Here is a 21,929-nt window from a genome sequence, read left to right on the forward strand (position 1 = left end):
TTAACACCCCATTTATAGAGGTGGGGAAAGACGATGGAAGAGCTGGGGAAATGGAGAAAGATGTGGACTTTAAAAAGAAGGGGAATTATTTCTCCAACTATTTCCCTCTCGCTGTTGCTGCTTGTCACTTTATTGATGTCTTGATGAAGAACTGAAGAAATCTAGGGGTGGGCATTGATTAAAAATGTTCAATATGGTATGGATATCTAGACTTTTTCAGATTCCTGAACAATTACTTATTTTATGAAATCCATTACAGTTCACATGACGGTAAAAATCTTTACATGTTGGTTCAGTTGCCTTCTCACAGTCAAACATTTCTGTCACATTTATTTTGTGTCTTATTATATTATTATTAAATTTGCTGTGTCACTTTAGTTCTTCTCGACATGCCCTCGTTCATTACACAAGTACCAGCCTCTGAAAACACATCACAGACACACTCACTCACACGTGTTAGGCCCCGTTTTCCTACGTTTGCCTTTAGGGAATGAGCTCCATCTCTGATTTAACTTCCCCGAACGACTCAAGACAATTATAAGCACCGTCTGGTCCAAGTCAAACAGTACTGAAATTAGACATTGAATGACAGCACATTTTCATTACTGGGTGATACAGAGGAAGTTTGGTTGATACCACAAAACTACTGGAGTTTGATACCCAGCCCAAAGTTAGTTTGAAGTTCGATACACAGCCCGAAAATTCAGTCGATGCCACCTCAGTACTGGAGTTCAATATCCAGTCCGAGAGGAAAGAGAATAAGAGTGAGAGGGGGACAGAGCAGGTATGATTTTGACTGTGTGATGAAGGGTGGCAGGCAATATTGACATTGAAACAGAGGCTCAGGGCAAAACGTGCGCATATAAAATATTAATGTGTGTGTAGCCATGCTGCTTGTGCACAGGGGAAGCCTCAGCTCTATAATAAATGAGTCTCTTTGGGGACGTGCCCTAATTAATGGCTTGACCTCCTAATGGGTAGCCCCCTTTCTGTGCGTTAACATTTAGCAATGCACCCTCCAGAGATGCAGTCTAAAGTGAGTTTAATAAAACAAAAGTCGTCACAGTGATATTAATGAGACAGTCCCGATCAGTACAGGACTTTGTTTTATTTCCCAACAAGTTATATTCTGATTTTATACACGTCTTAACAGACAGAAGAAAATACAAAGCAATATAGAATGAATCTAAAAGAACATTTTCAAACCAATAACAAGACACACATACACACTCAGTGATGACTTGACAGCCTGTTCTGCCTTCATGTGTTCTAACTGCTGTACGTGTGTGTGTGTGTGTGTGTGTGTGTGTGTGTGTGTGTCTATATATATATATATATATATATATATATATATGTATATATATACATATATAGTCCACCTGTCAGGCTATAAACAACAGAAAAAGTGAATGTCACACCCGTCACATCCAGTCACTGACATTCTGAATCCATGAAGGCGAGATCAGGCGACAAGAAAAGTCCCCCGAAGCCTCCTGGTTCTTTCTGTGAACGTTGGTCACATTAGATGAATCCATTTGTCCAAAAACATGTCCACATAACAGTCTTTCAGTGAGTGTCCATCAGTGCCACCGTCTCTCCCTCATCTTCAGTTGGACTTGGACCAGATCTTCCCACTACCACGCAGCCTGAGAGGGAAACGACCAAAACAATAAATATATGAATGAGTGAATAAATTAATGAATAAATAAAACACAGAATTTGTGTGTTTTGTGTCAAAATGTTTTAAATTTTATGGTTCATTGTGACTTCCCCACTTGCTCTACTGAACCAGCACATTACTGCAGCACTCTGGTAACAAACATCTTTGTGCTACAACATCTAATGACTTTTCCTGCATTAAAACGATTCTCAGAGGATTTCAGATTTCTTCAAATTAAAAAGAACAAATATCTAATAATAACCGCTGTGCTATCAGCCCCATCCTTTAAATGGCTTTATAAAGAAATGGTGTCAGAACTCATTTTAATTTGAGGATTGAGGTTAAGCTATCATTAATTTGGATTTCTGAAACATTAAGTGAATCTCTATACGAATGAAGTGCAGAGCTGAGTGATGAAAATTACAGGGCTCTGCGTTTCATCAAAATGTGACAGGCAGCCAGAGAATAATCACTGCTTTCTGTTCAGCTGCAACATAAACAGCAGACGAGCAAAAGGATCGCATCTGATTGCTGGAGGGGGGAGATGGCTCTTTCAGGAGGAGAGCACACGGGGCATTTGTATATCAGTGACATTTTACAATCCAGGACAGATGTGAAATTAGCCAACTGTAATTGGGCCGGATGGAAGCAGAACACAGAGAGGGGGAGAGAGGGAGAGAGAGAGAGAGAGAGGGAGGGAGAGAGAGAGAGAGAGAGAGAGAGAGAGAGAAAGACTGATAGTGTTAGAGTGGTGCTGCAAAACACTGATGTGCATCTGATAATAAAGACACCTCATGCAGAGACACACAAACATGCACACACACACAAACACAGTCCCAGACAAACCACTTACACTGGCAGCTGTTTTTTTATGTTTATGGAAAAAAATTGAAACACAATCTCTCTGTTAAATTAACTTCACACTCTACAAGAACACTGAAATAATGGCTTTAATTTAGTGTTTGAAGTGTTTGAGTCTTTACAGCGCTGCAGTTATAACAAGGTAAATTTGTATTTATAAAGCACCTTTCAAAAACCACAGTTACAAAGTGCTTCACAGAATAAATGAAGCAGCGGCGATAAAAAAACTCAAACAGAAAGAACCTTCACATTTAGCAATTTGTTTTATTTCCACGTCTGGAAAGAAGAAATAGGATTCTTACTTGCAAAAACAAGTCTGAATAAAACATCATTCCAGACAATTGTTCTACATGGCCAAACATATTTAATGCCTTTAATTTGTGAAACTCTGGGTCTGAACACAATTTCTATGCAAACGCTTGGTGGCTATAACATCATTATAATCAGTCAAGCAGATAAACTTTGTGTTGTAGCCACAGACGTTCAAATAACCACAGCAAATACAAGAGGTAGCATCACAGTACTCACCCTTTCACCTTTGAACTCTTCTTGCCGGGCTGTCGAGGTTCCTGAGAGGAGGCGGGGTCTCGAGGCTCAGCAGGCTGGTCTGCATCCTGATTGGAGGCGGCTCCAGCAGGGGCGGGGCCTGATGAAGGAGAGGCGGCGCTGGCCTTTAATGTTTTCTGCAGATTTGAAACCTACATAAAAAGAGATTCAAATGTAAAGATTAAACCAGTTTAAGGGATGCTCATACTCACCACGACCTGCATCTGTCGAGAGCCATGTCCCATTTCCATCTGCGCATTCATGCCACAGTTTTAAAAGAAGGGTCCGTGTCCATGCACGTGTACTCGATCTCACATCCCACTTTCCAGGTGTTCATCTTCTTTTGTACGTCCTTGTATTCTTTAACCGCAGAGTTGTACATCTGTGGTGTACCATTGAACTTCCTCATAACGTCAGGCAAGTTTCCATGGCTACTGCTTTCATCGTTATCTTGTGTTGCGCTACAGGAAGCATGCACGGTTGGCGCATACAGTCCACACGGACCACCGCGAAAAAGGGTGGATGACATAACTTATGACATGTGGACCCTAACGGATGCACGGACATGCGACGTATGCCTAACAGTAATGTAGTAATGCTGCAACCATACTGGCCAAAAATGTAAAAAGCGTTTAATGCTAATGTGAGGATCCACATTAGCATTAAATAGGATCCTATGATACAGAGACTGACGACATTAAAGTTCCCAAAACTCCCTTCTTGACTTTCTTAGCTGCTGTAGTTGTTTGTAGCGAGGCGAGTGTGACCTTGGACAACATTAATAAAAATCTGTTTTCAAAGTTGTTATGGGGCCCAAACCTTTGAGGCCAACTTACAAAAACTGTGAATCATTTAAAGTTGGAGATGTGAGCATGCTGCTGCTGCTGTATGAGTTAAGTCTTAAACAAGACGCAGAAAAGGAAATATAAATTCAGGAGGAAACTAAAATACCAACAGTAGCTTGAAGCAAAAAAAAAAACAGAGACCTATAATGACTGGATTATCTGGAGAGGGAGAGAGAGAGAGAGAGAGAGAGAGAGTGGGGTGGAAGAGCTGAAAGCTGACAGGATGAGGGACTGACCTCTGTTTCCACTTGGACTTTGACCTTCAGCTGGCTCTCTCTGTACTGATTGGCTCGTGAGACCTGCTCCTCGATGCCACACAATACGGCCTCACAGCCTGTGCACCTGAGGGAGAGAAAAACAAGAAGGGCACACAGGGACTGTGAGTTAGGAAAACAGATAATTGAGACATAAATCTCAACGTGTGTGCACAGACCCACAACAGGCCTATTACTGACCACTCTTGCAAAGTGTTGATTATGTTTGGGAGCTCGTTGGGGCCGAGGTCACGACCCACGCTGCAGTCCACCTCCACCTGCTGGTTCCTCTGGTCTAGTTTACCCTGGATGATGTCGCAATAGACGGCCTCGATCAGCAGGTCCTCCAGCTCCCGCACATTCTTCAGCTCCAGCTGCTGCAGGAGGAGTGAGTACGGCAGGCACTGAGGGGAAGGAATATACTTTATTCCTCATATTATTATCTTCTGAACTTAGGTAAATGGACAAAGAAATGAACACTTTCATGGAAAATGACAAAAACCTAAGTGTGGCACTGCTCATTTGTCTAAATGGCACGACAAAATGAAGATGACAAGAGAGTTTGGAATTTGAAAATCCTTCACTGGACAATTAGAGAGTTCAAGCCTACGTGCAGGGAAAGTAGTGGCATATCACAGAGGAAAACAAGGGGCAAGCGTGAAGGGAGTAATGTTAATGGAGTGACATTACGTTAAGGGTAAAAAGGGACAGTATGGGCGACGAATAATGAATCAATTATTTATTATGGGCAGAGAAAGAAAAGGGCATCATAAGAGGAGGTGCAGCATGGTTGGAGGGCGCAAATGAGAGAAGAACATTTAATACTTTATCATGCAGATGGAATGAAGTCAGATATCTAAAATGTCATGAGTGGTTCCATTGGTAATTTCCTCTCTAGAACCCTCAGGCTCTCTGAAGTCTTACTTCTAATTTAGCTGAAATAGCTACTGAAAATTACAGCCAAACTCTCAAAAACTTGTTTTTTAATTGATTAGGCATCTAAATAAAACAGAGATGCTGAGTGTAAAAACAGACTTGTGAATCAATCATTAATATCTTGCTGTATGATGCCTACAGCAATTTCAACGTAACAGAAATTAAGATATTTTCTATTTTTGAGACAAACCCATTAGAGTTCACCTGCACTTTTCCGTACAAACTAAAAGAGAAATAAACAAACCTTGAGGTTGGAAGCCAAGCTGATGATGGACAGATGACGGAGTTTATTTCTCTGTGCGGGGGTCAACTCTGGAAGAGAGGCTGCTCTCTCTACAGACACAGACGCAGACATGACAGTAAAATTCAAACAAAGAGCTCAGGGTCAACAGTTTCACATAAAGGAGTAACTACTTAATGCTTTATACACAGACATGCAGGTGAGTGTGGGGCTGTTTGAGCAGTCAGAGAACTAAGCTGAAAGGAAGTTGCTCCCCAGAGACTCCTGCTGCCTTGCTCCCTTGGTGACAGGACTCACACCCCCCAGACTGCAGCTCTGACAGCTTCTCTATACACACCGTGAAAGTAAATATGCCGTCTGATGGCAGGACTCAAAAAGAAGGGTACGATAAAGTAGGCTACATTATTTTTCCAGGCTATAGATTGATATTCAGCATGAAACTAGATATAATTATAGTTTTACTTCTTGTTGAAGGTTCTTAACACATTACACGGAGAGCACAAAGGATTTGTTTAATGTCCATCTTTTCAAAAAAAAAAAAAAGTTGCCCTAACCTTTCTGTGCATAACCTGACTACAGTGTGTCAGGTGAGGGTGTTTAAAGCCTCTGTGTCAAGGTGCCTGCCTTGCAGCAAAGATATACAGCTCATAATAAAAGAGTCACAGGCTGCCATATTACTTATTTACACAGTGCTGCCACTGCAGTACCTTTGTAGTCGCAGTAGGTTCCATAGGCAAAGAGGTTCAGGAGCTGGTACACTGGTGCATGAGGGCCATTCTCCAGCTGTAGAGGACAGATGAGGGGAAGGAGAAAATGAGGGAACAGAACTGAGAAGTAATGAGACCATACCAAAAAAAAAAACCCTGTGCACCTGCATTTTATCTGTGCACACTGAGTAGATCTGAAGAGAGTCTTGCTGTGAGGAAAAGAGAGACCACATGAAGACGCAACTACATAAATTTAGACAGTTTTGAATAAATTTCAGGAGGAAATTCACACAGCTGGCTGCAGAATATATCCACAGCAGGGCTCTTACACATTAATTGACTAGAAATTAACTACTAAATTCGTCAAACTTTTTAAGATAATCAGTTTGAGTGTCAAATTCTCTCTTAAATGTGACTATTTCCTGGTTTCTGTGCTCGTCTATGACAGTAAAAAGAAAAGTTTTGATTCAAGGGCAAAACATTAGATATTGGAAACGTAATATGCTGTCAGCTGGTTGATAGCACACAAAATACCTTTTTAACAAAATTTAATAAAACTAAGTACACAAATGAGCCGAGCAGCAGTTCATCTACTTTCTGTGTACGCAATGATAAATGTCTAGAATCATATTCTCTGAACTAAATATCCAAAAAGACTCTTTTGTAAATGACAGTATTTATTCATCCTGCGAGGGGAAGCCTATGAATGAGGGACATTTGGAAATTAAAAAATGTAAATGTGCGCTGAATATGAACTTTAATGTTCTTAACAAATAAAAATAACAGACTTACTTAATAGGTGATGGAGTTTATAACAGCACTACATTCTGGACGTATATATAGATGTGTTAACTGGACTGGACATAAATGTAAACACATTTCTGCTTGAGGAGATCTTAATTACCACTCTATATTGCTAGAATATACACTTGATGTTACTCAAACAATGTGATCACATTAAGTAGCCAACGGTTCATTATCCATGTTTTGTACTTTGTACCCAATTCCCATTTGATTAAAAAGAAAATTAAAAATTAATCCCAGGTTTAAACGAGATTTTTACCAGTGGGAATGTGTGTGAACGTGGCATTCAAAGTTTTATCAGCTTCTGCTACAATTGGCATCAGTGGCAACTAAGGCTGAAACTATTGATGGATTAAGCAATTATTAATCTAGTATTAAATTAATCAACTATTTTGAAAATTGATGAATCAGTTTGAGAGTTTTTTCAGGTTATTTTCTTGTCTATTTGCTCCATATAAAAAAATAAATCATTACAATGGAATCATTTTGGTTTGTAGACAAATAAAGAACACATTGAGAACATCATCATTTTGAGCTTTGGAAAAGATTGATCAACATTTTATGTACCAAATGACAAATCGATAAATGGAGAAAAATAATCAACAGATTAATCAATTATGAAAGAAAATCATATTATTGCAGCCCTAGTGGCAACGCAAGACCCGGCTGAGCATGTTAACTTTTTGTTAAGTTTCCTGCATAACCCTGACATCACAATTCCCACATGGGTGACGCAGATAAGATAAAAACAATACAGAACACTGGCAATGGTAGCAGTGTTAATCACCTTCTAGCAGCTTCATCTGGGTTCTAAAATCCCAGGTATACCTGATAATTTAGTGCTAAATATGCTTTGGATACATTAACAGTTGTCAGTTTGTGATTAAGACAGACCTTGAGGTGAAGTGTGAAAAGATCTTGGAAGACAAAGAGAGAGTGAGGAAGATGAAGTGTGAAATGTGTGTGTTTACCTCTCTAACATTAGGCAACTCCAAGATGTCAGAGAAGACGTAGAGTCCTGGGGTCTCCAGCAGAGAGCTAACAGCCTGGGCCAGTGCTGAGCCTGACAGAGACAAGAGCTGCTCCACCTCCATCTGTCACCAGTGGACACAGGTCATAGACACAAATCAAAATACATGTATGGGCAGCACAGTATCATTAAAAAAAAACAGAACAACTCAGTAACTGCAGTGGCTCTGTCACTGTTTTGATATTTAAAATTTTTCAGTTTTTCATAAAAAAATGACAAAAACCTATTAATGAACAAAGAAATCCACAGCATCTTCAGATAATTCCATGCACTTTGAAACACAGCCCAGTCACTTGTGGTTGGACTAAAATGCATCGAGACTAAAAAACACAGTCCTCATGTAACGTCTAACAGCAAAGTACACTTGACCAAAGCACTTAACTTTCCATTTACTTAGAAAGCTACTTAAATAGTGGAAGAATAGCTGGGTTGCAAAAACGCAGGCAACATGAGAAATGCATATGGAGCAGATTATGTACAATATTCAAAAACACTTTATGCCTATTGGTTACAAACATGCCGTCGCTATTCTATTTCTTCATCATCCTGGGCACATGATGTAGCCTTGTTTGAGTAGAATCTGTAATTGGAGTTCTACAGGATGCATGAAGTTATTGTAGGTTTACATTTTTTTTTATTTTCTTTTACACCAAACCGTATCTATAGTATCTGTGTGGTGGAGCCAGGAGGAGTATTTCCTCTCAAACACCCCACACAGGTCAAAGCCATCTCTCGTTGTGCTTGTTCAGAGATGCAGCTGCTTTGTTACCCTGGTGTAGATCAAGCAGCCAGGGAAACATGTGTTTAAAAATGCTTGATATTTTGGCATGGTTTTGACTTTGAGGTGAACATCTGTGCAATTTTAGTTTTGAGAAGCATTTATTTCTGGTAGCACACTGAAGTTAACTTTTTCTCACAGACGGGTTTCACCTCACCTGCCTCCGCTTCTCTCTTGTGTTTGTATGATTAATCATGCCCACGTGTGAGGGTGAGGAAGGGAAAGAGGAAGAGAGAATGCCCAATAAAGGACAGCAGCTGTGCGCTGACAGTAGCTTTAGATTATGAGTATATGAATTAAGGTAGAAAAGAATGCTTCATCAAGAACCTAATATTGTTTGTATTGCGATAAGCCAATTTTTTATCACTTAAAAATATAATACTGGTATAACTGTGATATGAAAAATATGATATGGCAAAGCCCTAATAGTTCACTTTACATCCCTTTACTTTGGACATACTGACAGACTGACCAAAAACAAACAAATTATGTTGGCACTTGGCAGCAAGACAATAAACCTTATTAAAACATTTGCCGCGTTTATTGTTAATTATTTACATTTTATACAACAGCTGTCTTCATTATGAATGAATGGATCAAAACCTCCATAATTATAGTATATGCTATGTGTAATATTAAAAATTAAAACCTAAAGATAGATCATTCCATGACTTTCATGTGTGATTTTGTTCATATTCACTGTGCATTAGGACACAAGGATAGGGCAAGATGGACACAGATGATGATTTGCTGTGGTGACCCTTAAAGAAAGAAGCCGTAGGAAGAAGATTCTGTTTAATGCCCTTGTAAATTGTGAATATGCTCATAAATAAAAAGTAAAAAAAAGACATAATAAAAATAAGAAGCAAATGCACTTTGGGCTGAGGGCAGAATACCCAGAATAATTACCAAAGTAAGAGGCTACAGGAATATTTATGTGCCTTGAGTTGATATTTCAACTACACACAACCTTAATCCCAGACCACCATCTGATGTCAAACCCCTGACAGTGTTTTCTGTACAATGTCCACAATTCTACTTTGCCACTCACAAACTTCAAAGTAAAAAAGCTGGATAACAGCTTTGATTGAATTTAAAAGCACCAATGAAGATGTTTCCAGGTCAGGTGATGTCCTGTGGACTTACTGATATTGACTGATATTTTTAAATATTGTATCAGACACAAAAGAAGTTTAGTTTAACTGATGCATGATAAAATTAATGCAGAAACATCAGAACAGTTTCATTACCTCAGGCGATTTTCAAAAATGATTGCAACAGAGTCTGGACACCCACTGCTCAATAAAAGGGCAGCCTGACTGGTTGTTACCCATCTCAGTTCAGGCTTATATATTTTTCCAATTGAAAACTAGGGAATTTAGATGCACAAAGAAGCTATCGAGGCAGTCCAAACCATACATTTCCTAGCAAGCTGAACAGCTGAGCAAGCATACACTACAGCCAAACAAATTAACCTACACTATACGTTTCAGAGACAGTACCTCATTCATTTTCAGGAATTTCGGTCTGAATAGTGAGACTGGGTCCATCAGTGATCATCAACTGAATTATTAAAGAGAGAAACTGGCAAATGGGTATATCATTGGACAGAGGTGGAAAAAAAATATTAGGTTAGGTTATACTTAATTAAATTAGGTAAGACTTGGTCAATAATATACAGCTATACAGGCACAAAGCACCTCAGTGTGACCAGGAAAAAACCTAACATCAATTTAAGAAATACTGAAAAGTGAAAATTGCTAATACTAATTCAGTTCTCAAAGGGCAGGAAGCCGATGCTGAGTTAGTCACTCTGATAAATTGTTTTGTCAGGCAGTAATGACCACAGACCAATTACAAAGTGTCTTAGTAAGGTGTTAGGTCACCACATGCTGCCAGAGCAGCTTAAATGCATCTTGACATTGATTCTACAAGTCTGAGTAAGCACCTCAGTAAGGGATGGACATCGTTCTTCTGAAAGGAACACCCTCATTTAGTGTTTTGACAGCAATGATCGTTGTCTAACTCGTTAGTCCAAAACATTATATAGGTGTTTAATTGAGGTAAATCTGGCCAAAGCATCTCATGTATGCTTAATTTTACTTTCAAAAACTATTCAGTAAACACTCATGCAGTACAGATGGGAACCTTGTCATCTGTTTTATTTTTTCCTTTAGTTTGTACACATCAACTATTGCATCTTCTGTTCTCTGCCAGGGCATAAAGGCAACCACAAACACGATTGCATTTGCAATTATCATTACTTTAATGTTGTATACTTATTTATATAGTCACAAGGAACCTAATAACAATAGACAGTTAGAGATGATATAAAATGATGTAAAAAAAAGAAAAAAATGAAAAAAAAAAGGTACAAAGCTACAAGGAGGAAAACTATTTAAAATTAGAGTTGGCAGCTGTGAGCTTCCACTGTTGTATATTGTACTTTAACTCACATAACAGCAGCACTCACTTTAATAGACACACAGCTCCATGAAGAAGTCATCCATTTTTCCATAATCCTCTTCAACCAAAAGTGACTTAAATTGGCTGTGAAAATCTCTGCACACCACGTCAACGATTTTAGATTTTTCACTAAAATTAAGTACAGCATGCTGCACCTTTAATGTTATGCAGCGTTTCAACAGGTATGCACATAAATAACCATATGTAACCCAAGTTGTAAAAGCTAGACTTTGCACATACACTCACTGACCACTTTTTAAAGGTACACCAGGTCAAGTACTATTAATACAAACATCTAGTCAGCCAATGTCAGCAACTTAATGCATTTATTAGGCATAAAGATATGTTCAGAAAGACCTGAACATATCTGACCAAAAAAAGACCTGACCAAAAAATAGTGAAATGACTTTGAACGTTGCATGGTTATTGGTGCCAGATGATCTAGTCTGAGTATTTCAGAAACGGTTGAACTACTGGTATTTTGGTATTTTCACTCACAACCATATCTAGAGTTTACATGGAATGGCCTGAAAAAGAGAAACTATCCAAGGAGCAGCAATTCTCTGGGCAAAAATGCTGTGTTGATGGCAGAGGCCAGAGGAGAATGAAAAAATAAGTGGCTGGTGTGAGTGTATGATGATTCTGTCAAACAGTAAGGCAATGGCTTAAGTCACTTAGAGGAATGGAGTTGGATCACTGAGTCTTGAAGGCTTTTAATAACAAAAGGCCAGCAGTGGTGAGATCACTGCAGTGGCATATAATAAAGTGAGCAGAGAAGAGCAGGAATCACTCAAGACAATGATTCCAATTTCATGTTATGGATGATTAAAAGTGTAAATCAACAACAACTGTTCAAATGAACAATTAATCCAACAAAATCCATTTAATTATTGCAGATATTACACAAGATTCACAAAGTGAAGCGACTACTTATACTTTCAGATCTGAGATGCCCACAATGGGGAATTGCCAACATTAGTTACGATATTGACTGAAAATATAGTGGATAAATATCACTTAATACACTTATTGCGTATTTTAACAAATATTAAAATAAAATTATTAGTATAATTTGCACTTAACACAAAGTCTAGCCACATGCAGTTAGTGTGATCGTGACACAAATAATGTTGGTAGGAATTGACACCATAAGATATACACTTTTGACTGTTTACCAATTAACAACAGTAATTCAGTAAGGCGAAGATCGTGTAATAGGGTAAAGTGAAGCTAAACCTTAGCACCTGCCGGGGCGCTATGATAACCAGGCTAATTCCAAAGCTTAAGACCTAATATACACAGAGAACTCCTCCAAATGGCAGATTAATTGTTAAAAATACATATAAAATCTATAGTTTTACATGAGAGGGTGCAGTTACACTCACACCTTTCATTGAAGTGTTGGCTGATCTATAGCAGAGCTCAATGTGTCACGCTAGCTTGGTTGCTAACGGCTAACTAACCGCAAGGCTTCACATTAGCACTGACGCTAGGCCTCAGTTCATTTAAAGCCTTCCTGGTGATTCTAATCATATCAACACACTGCCTAAATTACCAGGAAATACGTTGCGCACATAGATGTTATCACAAACGTGTTGAAATAAGGCTGTGTATTCAAATTTACCTTGTTTTGTTGGTTTCTAGCAGATAGCCACTCTCTCGATTGTCAGTATCACGTACGACAACAAAGCAACGCAAACTCTGATTGGACAGTGAAGGGACGAGGGCGGGACAGTTGTAACTGTCAATCAACACGCATGTCCTCGGCTCAGAGAGTACAGCGTCATCTCGCGGTGAACTGTTATACTGCACGTGGATCAGACTTCACAGCTCCAAAAATGATCTAAGATTATAAGATTAAAGAAACGACTTTTGACTTTAATCTTTTCCTCGTCGGTTTTATTACATTCCTGCATCTTAACAGCCTGCAAATAAATAAATAAAATTATGGTTTGGTTAAACACAGTTTATGTATCAATTAGACCGTTCTTCATTCAAATTCATTACAAGCCACAAAAGCTTTCCAGTGTTGTCTGTTTCTGTTTCACTCTATATGTAACATTTTCTATTTTCATACGGGTTGATAATGATTTATCATATAATAATGAAGAATGGCTTTACCAGGTGTTAATCAATAATTTGCTAATTCTCTATAGATCTGTAATAATACATGAAACAGATTTTCTGTCTATCAGACGAAAGTGTTAAGCTCTTTAATTAATTTGGGGGCCTAATGAACAACTGTTTACAAACAGAAACAAACTGTTAAATGTTGGGAAATCAACATATATAATATAAATAACATAATAACATAAATAAACATCACTCCACAGGTGAGTCTACTGAGCTGTCTGAAAGAACTCTATGTTCATATTCTGTTCTCTTCTAACATACATTTCAGTTTCTCACTTGTGTTTCATAGAACCAGGGATAACCCTGTCACTTTATGCTCAGTGGTGGTGTAAAATAAGTCACTCTGAGTCATCACAGACACAAAAGCAAAACAGAGCCACACACAAAGAAACAGAGAGTCGTGTGAGTCTGATAGGCTTGTGTGAACTCATCTGACAATGGTTTGAATGTAACTTATAAATCTTTTTAAATACTGAACAGTTACATACTTCAGCTTTAAGCCCAACTAATCCCAGTGTTATGAAATTTGTGAAATAAATCCATATCATGTTGGAAATTACAATGGTAAGAGACATTTACATATGCTTTAAAAAAAAATATTTACACACACAAACACACACAGACAGTATGTGCAGTATGGTGAGGCAGCATCTGAGTTCTGCACAGCTGCTTCTACTCTTTAGTCAGTTCATGATGTCATGGCTGGACTGTTAATGAGAAAGACAGAGCAAGACAAAAGGATGAGGGGAAACTCAATGACCCAAAGGCAGAAGGAAATGAAGGTCAAGTGCATGTTTGACCTGTGTTTTTGGGTGGTGTAGTTCACAAGCTCAGTTTCTACAATACAGTATATACTGCACACAGTGAGAGTCAGGGAACACATTTGTTCATAAAGTAAAATATTGTGGCCGCATACTTTAAATTCTGAACTGATGATTGCACATGATTTAATCAGTTCAGCAGTTGTGGATGTTCATCTCGAGGGGAACATGAATGTCTGTACAAAATCTAGTTAATTTGCACATTAACCAACCTCATGGTTGTGCTAAAGGAAAAAAACATGATGTCACCAACATGAGTAGGAATCATCCTGTGGGGACCATAAATGCCTCTATGAAAAATGTTATAACAATGTTCTCAGTGGGAGATGTAATATTTCAGTCTGGACCAGAGCAGAAAAATAAAAAGAACAATGCACATGGTTCAAATGGCTGCTTTTTCTCATTCACCACTGTCATCTCTCTGTCCCCCTCTGTACATTTAGCGATCCACTTTTTTAATTGCTGCTATTGTTGGAATAAATTATTTTATATGAGCTCTGAAATCCAAAATAAATCTTCTTCAGTCTAATTTCATTTTCCTTCGTCAAATCTGATAAATACAGATAATGGGTATGTGTTTTGGCTTCTATTAAGGAGTTGTAATAATGGCACAGGCATTACCTGACAATAAAACATTTATTAATGACTGTTTAGGAATAGAGAGTCATCATAATGCTTCCAGGGTTGTAACTTGATTTAACTAAATCTGTTTCATTTTGGTTAGTGAATTTCATTAGTTAGTGAGTTAGTGAGTTAGTTTCTCTCGTATAAACAAGTGTTTTCAGCAAAAACTTACATTTCTTGACGAGTCGGCTGAGAATGAGGTTAAAAAAAAACAAATGACATAAAAATGTTATGAGATTGTCAAATTCTGTGATCATCGGCATCTGAATCGGAATTATATGACAGAAAGTTTAACTCATACAACATGTGTATGTAATGCTCGTAAAGCATGTCTTGAATCAAACTGGCACAACAGACTTTTTCCCCGGCAGATACTGTATTTCTCAACTTGAAATAGAAGGACAAACACAGGTGTTACCAATGACATTAATTAGGGTTCCACTCCAGGTTCAAGAAAGTGACAGCGTCCTTGTTGTTGTTGTTCAAGTGTGAGGAGAGGTCACAATAAATATTTGGCACTTTAACCTGTAGAAGCTGTAGAAGCGATCCGTTATGTTAATACTGCAAACTTATATCCTGCATTTTATGGGTTGTATAGTAAATGGTTTGTATTTATATAGCGCTCCTCAAGTCTCGATGACCACTCAAAGCTGCTTTACACCAGTGTTTCCCAACCCTGGTCCTCAGGGAACAATGCCCTGCACGATTTAGATGTTGCCCTGCTGCTCTACACTACACTTTTGCCAGTCACCCATTCACACCCATTCACTCACAATTTCATACAGCACATCTGTGTGCAGCACATCTTCAATCAGTCATCTTTCACACCCATTCACACGCTGTCAGGAGCAACGTGGGGCTAAGTGTCTGGCCCAAGGACACATCGGCATGTAAACTAGCGGACCCACAACCTTCGAGTCGAAAGATGACTTGCTCTACCACTGAGCTACCGTCGCCCCTGTATGGTAATATATATATATATAGGACATATACATATTGGACAGTTAATCATGACTTACTGTAAGCTGTATAAAATGTTCCCTGCAAAAAAATCTATATTTTCTTTGTCAAGTGTGTGTGGTGTGTATGTGTGTGGTGATAGATCAGCTACGTACAGTCCCAGAGGTGGTTGTTTTAAATGAGAGTGTCATCCTTACACACACACGCACACGCACACACACACGCGCACACACACACGCACACACACACGCACACACACACAGGCAGAGCTGCCAAAGAGTGTTGGCCCGGCAGGAAATATATTTCACAATTATGGACTTTTGTGCTTTTTCTATTACGTGACCCTCACTGGACTGGAGAGAGTGCTTTATCTTTTTTATTGCCAATTATAGGTGTCCAAAAGCACACTGAGCTTGAAGTAAAAAGAGAATAATCATCCAGACAGAGGGATAGAGTAAGACAGAGAGGCAGACAGGCACATGCACACTCAGACTGTGGTTGTGAGACAGTGCTGCTGCAGATGCAGGCCGAAAAGCCAACACGCATCAAGAAAGCAGTCTGACTCTACAAACACACGGTCCCTAGGAGCCTGATTAGACACAAAACAGTCCACAGCATGGTAGCTGTCAGCTCACTGCTTTAATACTCGATGGTATGGAGTTGAAGTTTGCAGAGCAGAATCATTTGACCACAATTAAGCATCATAACATCTACTGTTATGGAATGTCTGCAGACGATTTGGTCAAATGCGTACTCACTTTGTGTGTGCTCCAGTGTCACATATACATGCACACACTAACATATATATATACTGTATATACAGTCAGTAACAGAATTATTAAAAAATGAGAAATACATAAGGTTTTGTCCATGATAACAATGTTTGTGCCGGGGAGTAGAAGGATCCTCGTGAGCCTGATCATTGTTCAAATACCATCCATCACTGAGAGAAAAGTAAAAAAAAAAACATGACAACAAAGGTGTTTGACTGTAGCCTGTAAGACGCAACATCCATCAACCAAAAGTTTGAAACCTGGCTGTCTGCAGTGCTCAAGTCAATCCTACACCTGCAAAGTTTAAGATCTACGTATACAACCATGATATCCTCCTCACCCATTGGTTTCACTGGCTTCTTTTGGTCTATGAGGTCCTGAGGCTTTGAGGAGAGGGTCAGCAGATTCATATGCACATGATTGGGTCTCAAGTCTGCACATCATTGCCCTTTGAAGAAAGAATAACAAGCTGAAGCTCTCCTTTAGCAGCCTGAACAAATAATTCATGGACCCCAGTACTAGGGCATGGGACCACAAAAAGGGAAGTGGACAGCAGAGGACATACATTTTGTTGTGTTGCAGCTAAGTCATAAGGTGCTGGCGGTCACGAAAAGCTGACTTCATTTATATTAAAACCTATACAAATTATTATTATTATTTTTTTAATTAAAAGTGTGTAATAATGCCCAAAACCTGCATTTGGGTTTGTAGAGAGTTGTTGAGTATATGATAGGTCCTTGAAACATATCCACATGATTACTGAATAAAATAGTAAGTACAAGATTTGCCACTATATTTCATTTTTTTAATAGTAATTACGGAGGTGTCCTTTTTATTACTTAAGCCCTTGCCCCCTGACATGCTGCAGTATTAAGTGCCATACACTTCTTGTCACAACGAGCAAAATAGCATTGATTCAGCATAAGATGTTAGTATTAGCCAAGCAAGAGCAATTGGAGCAACCGGCTTCATATGTAAAACATTTGAAAGCCAAATCCCATCAGACACATTCTTATTCTCCGGGTTCACAGGAAAAACATCCAGCTTGTTCTGCTGGTGAAATATTTTATTAGTTATTAGCTTGGCCTTTGTGCCTGAAGAGAATTACTCTGGAGCACAAACGCAGCAGCTGTTTGGCAGCAGTGGATGAATGACACTACTGCTGGCATCATGGCAGAGTCCTGAAAGCCATGCAGATGTGATTTTTCAGAGAATTAGTCCCATGCAGGCACTTCCACTGAGTGAAGAAAACCACTGTTTAAATCAGGACTGGTGAAAAAGCCAACATCAGCTGCCATGACTGCCTCCTGAGGTCTGTAAGCAGGAGGGCTGAGAGGCAAACTGACTCAAAACACTAAGACCAGACATGGTGCTGAGTCTTTCAGCAGATTATGGTCTGCTGTGAGTTCACTGTTAACCAGGAAGAACGGCTTTGAAGCCAATGATGGTGGTATCACGCAGACAAACACCAACACAATCCCTGTTCAGATTCTATAGTTCTGTTCATAACCTTAGTGTTTCAGTGAACCAACCCGTGTTTACACTAGGTTACACTAAGTCCAAAAATAGTGCTACTTCATTAACAGTGAGCGTTGCTCAATGATAAATGGTAAATATGACAGTGGCAGTTTTTTTATCATATGATATCCTTCCCTTTTTCTCTTGTGTACAACCTACATTTTTGGTTCCCACAGCTCTCAGGAAACGTATTGGATGGGGAAAATGTCGCTTCCTGCTTGTCTGCCTTTTAGCTGGGTTGCCTTGGCTACCGCTAATATGATCTATGCAAGGCAAAAAATAGAGATATTTTTAGAGATAATTATTAGATAGCAGGGAAAACATTGACCATTACATACAACATTTTGAGCAGGTTTTCAATTTTGGACAGTGTGCCCAAATATGCAATCCTGCAAAGAAGAAGAAGAAAAAGAAGAGGAGCAGTCAGTCCTGCCATTTGGTGCTCAGGCTCTAAATATCATCAGAACTAGTGGAAGAATGTCAAAGCAGCAGGGAGACAGGAAAGAGCAAACCCATTTAAGGTTTGTAGGCCATTCTCTCCTCATTGCCAACAACCTGCTGGGCGTCACAGAGAGGGTCAAACGGGTAAAAGTGAAAGTTTTCCCCCCTAAAATGTTGTCAAGTAGATCCATTAAAAAAAAGGAAATATGCATGTGTGCACTCCTGGAATCAATGTACTTATAGATGTGTACTTCTTCATCTTACACACATCATCTCTTCATATTTTTGCCATATAAGGACATGAAACACTGTTGCTATGTTTGACAGTGGACCTTCTCCCTCTTGGTGATGATTCCTCTGTGAACACCTGCAGTACTTTTCCTCATTTCTGCAGTGTCCTTGTCAACACTCCCACTTTGTCTCTCTTTAAACTGAACCTCCACTTTTCCCTAAAGGCTTTGGTATCTCCTCTCTCCGGCAGCAATACATCTTCTTGAAATGAAATGTGTTTCTGCTGGCTGATTTATGGAGCCATGCCCCCTCTGCCCACAACACTGCTGCAGTGTTAAACAAACATGCTCACAGAGGTTAAAATCGGCCATACTTCACTCCTTTTGAGATCCACTAATCTCACCACTTGTATTCCCTCTCAAGATCTTGTGACAAATGTTTAGCTTGATGCTTGTCCACCATCAAAGTTTTTGTTTCTCTCAAACGATATGTGTGTGTGTTGTTGTTTTTTATAAATAGCCTCCGTATCAGCGCAAACACTCAAACAATGAGAATTTGTGGTGATGTGCAACCACAAATTTGAACTCACTGAAAGATACTCAGGGACAAACAAATAAATAGTCCTCTTCTGCTTTAATTAGTATGGTTTGAATAATAAAACCTCGGGAAGTACAAGAGCTGACAGTGGCTGTGGGATTAGGTGCCAGGAAAAAGAAATAAATAAATGGGATGTGTACAAAAAGAGTTGACAGTATTTTGGAGCAACAGTGTGGACATCTGGTGTGTCTGTGTGGTGCAGAGGTGATATCCGTGCAGCTGCTCTATTAACAAAGAGCATACTAATAACTCTGCACACATGCAGAGATGCACACGCAAAGTGTAGCCATCAATGCTGAGCCATACCTTTATGATATTAATCTTTGCCAATTTTGAAAAAAGCACGGGACAGGGAAAGAACTTTGCTCATGTAACAGTAAATATTGATGGACCTGCCAGAGTGCCGCCATCATTTATTATTGGATCATATCTGGTATGGAAGGTTATCACTGGTTTGGCTATAAGAGTTTGCACCATCTGAGTTTGCATGACCATGAATGTCCAATCTGTGTGGTAGATTTGTGCAATCTGTACTTTCTGCTCTCTTCTTTTGGTACACACACACACACACACACACACACGCTCTATGACACACACAGGGAGCAGAGAGGAGAAGTCACAGTTACTGACTGTCGTGATGAACATCATCCAAACCAAAGGTGAGACCCATTTACACTGCAGGCATAAGTGTTATCTGAGTCAGTGGCTTGGCTTTCAGTGCAGTGATGTCATATCTGTGTTTTTAACCTCCGTCTTTCAATCTTTCAGGTTTTCATCGAGCCTGTTTTTGAAGCCTTCACTCAGGCGGAATCAAATACAGAGCGCATCGAGCTAAAGCTGAGATACAAGTCCAACTGACACTGACACTGACAGGTACAACTGACACTAACAGGTACAACTGACTCTGACACTGACACTGACAGGTACAACACTGGTACACTGACGGGTACACAGGTACAACTGACGCGACAGGTACACTGACACTGACAGGTACAACTGACACTGCAGGTACAACTGACACTGACACTACAACTACACACTGACAGGTACAACTGACACTAACAACTGGCCACTGCACACAGGTACAACTGACACCGCAGGTACAACTGACACTGACAGGTACAACTGACGACAGGTACACTGACAGGTACACACTGACACAACAGGTACAACTGACTCTGACACACACTTGCAACTGACACTGACGGGTCTGAATCTGACGGGTACAACTGACACTAACAGTTACACTGACTCTGACAGGTACACTCTGACAGGTACAACTGACACTACAGGTTACAACTTGACAACTGACGGGTACAACTGACACCTAACAGGTACAACTGACACTGACAGGTACAACTGACACTAACAGGTACAACTGACACTGACAGGTACAACTGGTCTTCCAGTGCAAATCTTTGTAAAGCAGAAGGTCTCTTCTGCTTTACAAACAGCATGAAAGTGTTTATGTGCACTGTTTATTTCTGCATTTCAAATATGTTCATTCACTGTACCACATTTTTAGGAAAAAGAAGGCAAAGGGTTTGCAACCATTTACACATCTACTGGATTGGACTGACTGACATTGAGAAGGAAGGTGAGTGGAAACCGGTAGAAAACTCTTGACTTACAAACTTGTACATATGAAATGAATAAAAGCAAAAATGTCTTTGTCTTTGCACAAACAAGCACTGAAGACTTGATGTAACATTTAGACTTGCAATCAAGGGCTTGACTTTGACCAATATTAGATAACAGATTTAGATCATTATAGCCGTTAGTTAAATATTAGGATGAAAAAATAGGAAAACAAGAGACATTTGTTCACTGACCTGAAATAATAAAGTCGTGTGTGCAGTGAACCTGCCAACACCAGAGTCATTAGAACAGTCCATCCACTAAATACTTGTGCTGCTGGAGGAACAAATAACTACAAGTCATCCTCTGGGAACCATGAACAGCTTTGCAGCCAGTCACCCTGTAGCCTCTGCGATATTTAGGTCTGGAGCAAAGTGATGGACCGCCCCATGTTATCATCCCTGAGTCATGCTGTTAGCAGGGTTAAAATTGTGGCTCTCTCAATACTTGCACTGCAATTAAAGCGATGCTGTCTGCTGTCTGCTGGCCAACTTCCTGTCTGTTGCTGTTGTTAGTATTCCCCTCCCTACGTCATGAACACATTGTGTGTGTTTGTGTATTAATGAAAATATGTCACATTCAAGGCAAAATTTGGGTGTTTTTTTATTACGTTATTATTCTGCCTCTGTTTGAGAAATGATGTTGCATTATTATTTATCTCGTCAACACTGCTGAACAATCAGGTTTTTTTGAGCAGTAGGATTCAGTTCTGAAACTTTCCGTATGGCATCTCTTTGTGTTTTCACTCATACTCTGCTACTCTGTTTTGATTACTGTGTGCAAAGTTAGAGTTTTCGCCAGGTGCCACAAGATCTAAACACAGCTATACTGAGAAGTACAGAGAGTCAAGTGGAGCAGCATCGTCTTAACTCGAAAAGTGCGAGAAACGCGAGATGCTTGCAAAACCATTACGGCTGAAAAGTCCAAGAAGTGTCCCCAGAAAGTTTCACAGGTGGATTCTACAGCTAAAACAATCTTGGAAGTTCAGCAGTTTGTTAGGATAAATTTTCTCTAGCACCTGGAAAACAAAGTGGGGTGTGCGAGATCGTCTCATCACACTTCATG

At 39.5% G+C, this 21,929-nt stretch overlaps 1 protein-coding gene across 2 annotated transcripts; it reads right to left on the bottom strand.

Moving 5' to 3' along the window:
* Positions 1 to 1,071: 1,071 nt before the first annotated feature.
* On the bottom strand, positions 1,072 to 12,826 carry cops7a (COP9 constitutive photomorphogenic homolog subunit 7A). 2 transcript variants are annotated; one of them, XM_044034654.1, is made up of 8 exons: positions 12,753 to 12,826; positions 7,826 to 7,948; positions 6,051 to 6,126; positions 5,347 to 5,435; positions 4,368 to 4,570; positions 4,149 to 4,254; positions 3,050 to 3,219; positions 1,072 to 1,646 (listed from the first exon to the last, which is right to left on the bottom strand). In XM_044034654.1, the coding sequence occupies exons 2-8, from the start codon at positions 7,946 to 7,948 to the stop codon at positions 1,607 to 1,609; spliced, it is 807 nt and encodes a 268-aa protein (XP_043890589.1). In that variant the 5' UTR covers positions 12,753 to 12,826; the 3' UTR covers positions 1,072 to 1,606. The 2 variants fall into 2 exon arrangements, 1 of the variants encoding a protein (XP_043890589.1); XR_006361049.1 differs by lacking the exon at positions 1,072 to 1,646 and having other exon boundaries at positions 3,100 to 3,167; positions 3,280 to 4,254.
* Positions 12,827 to 21,929: the final 9,103 nt, after the last annotated feature.

The sequence above is a fragment of the Solea senegalensis genome, linkage group LG9 (genome assembly GCF_019176455.1).
Source record: "Solea senegalensis isolate Sse05_10M linkage group LG9, IFAPA_SoseM_1, whole genome shotgun sequence".
Classification (NCBI taxonomy): domain Eukaryota; kingdom Metazoa; phylum Chordata; class Actinopteri; order Pleuronectiformes; family Soleidae; genus Solea; species Solea senegalensis.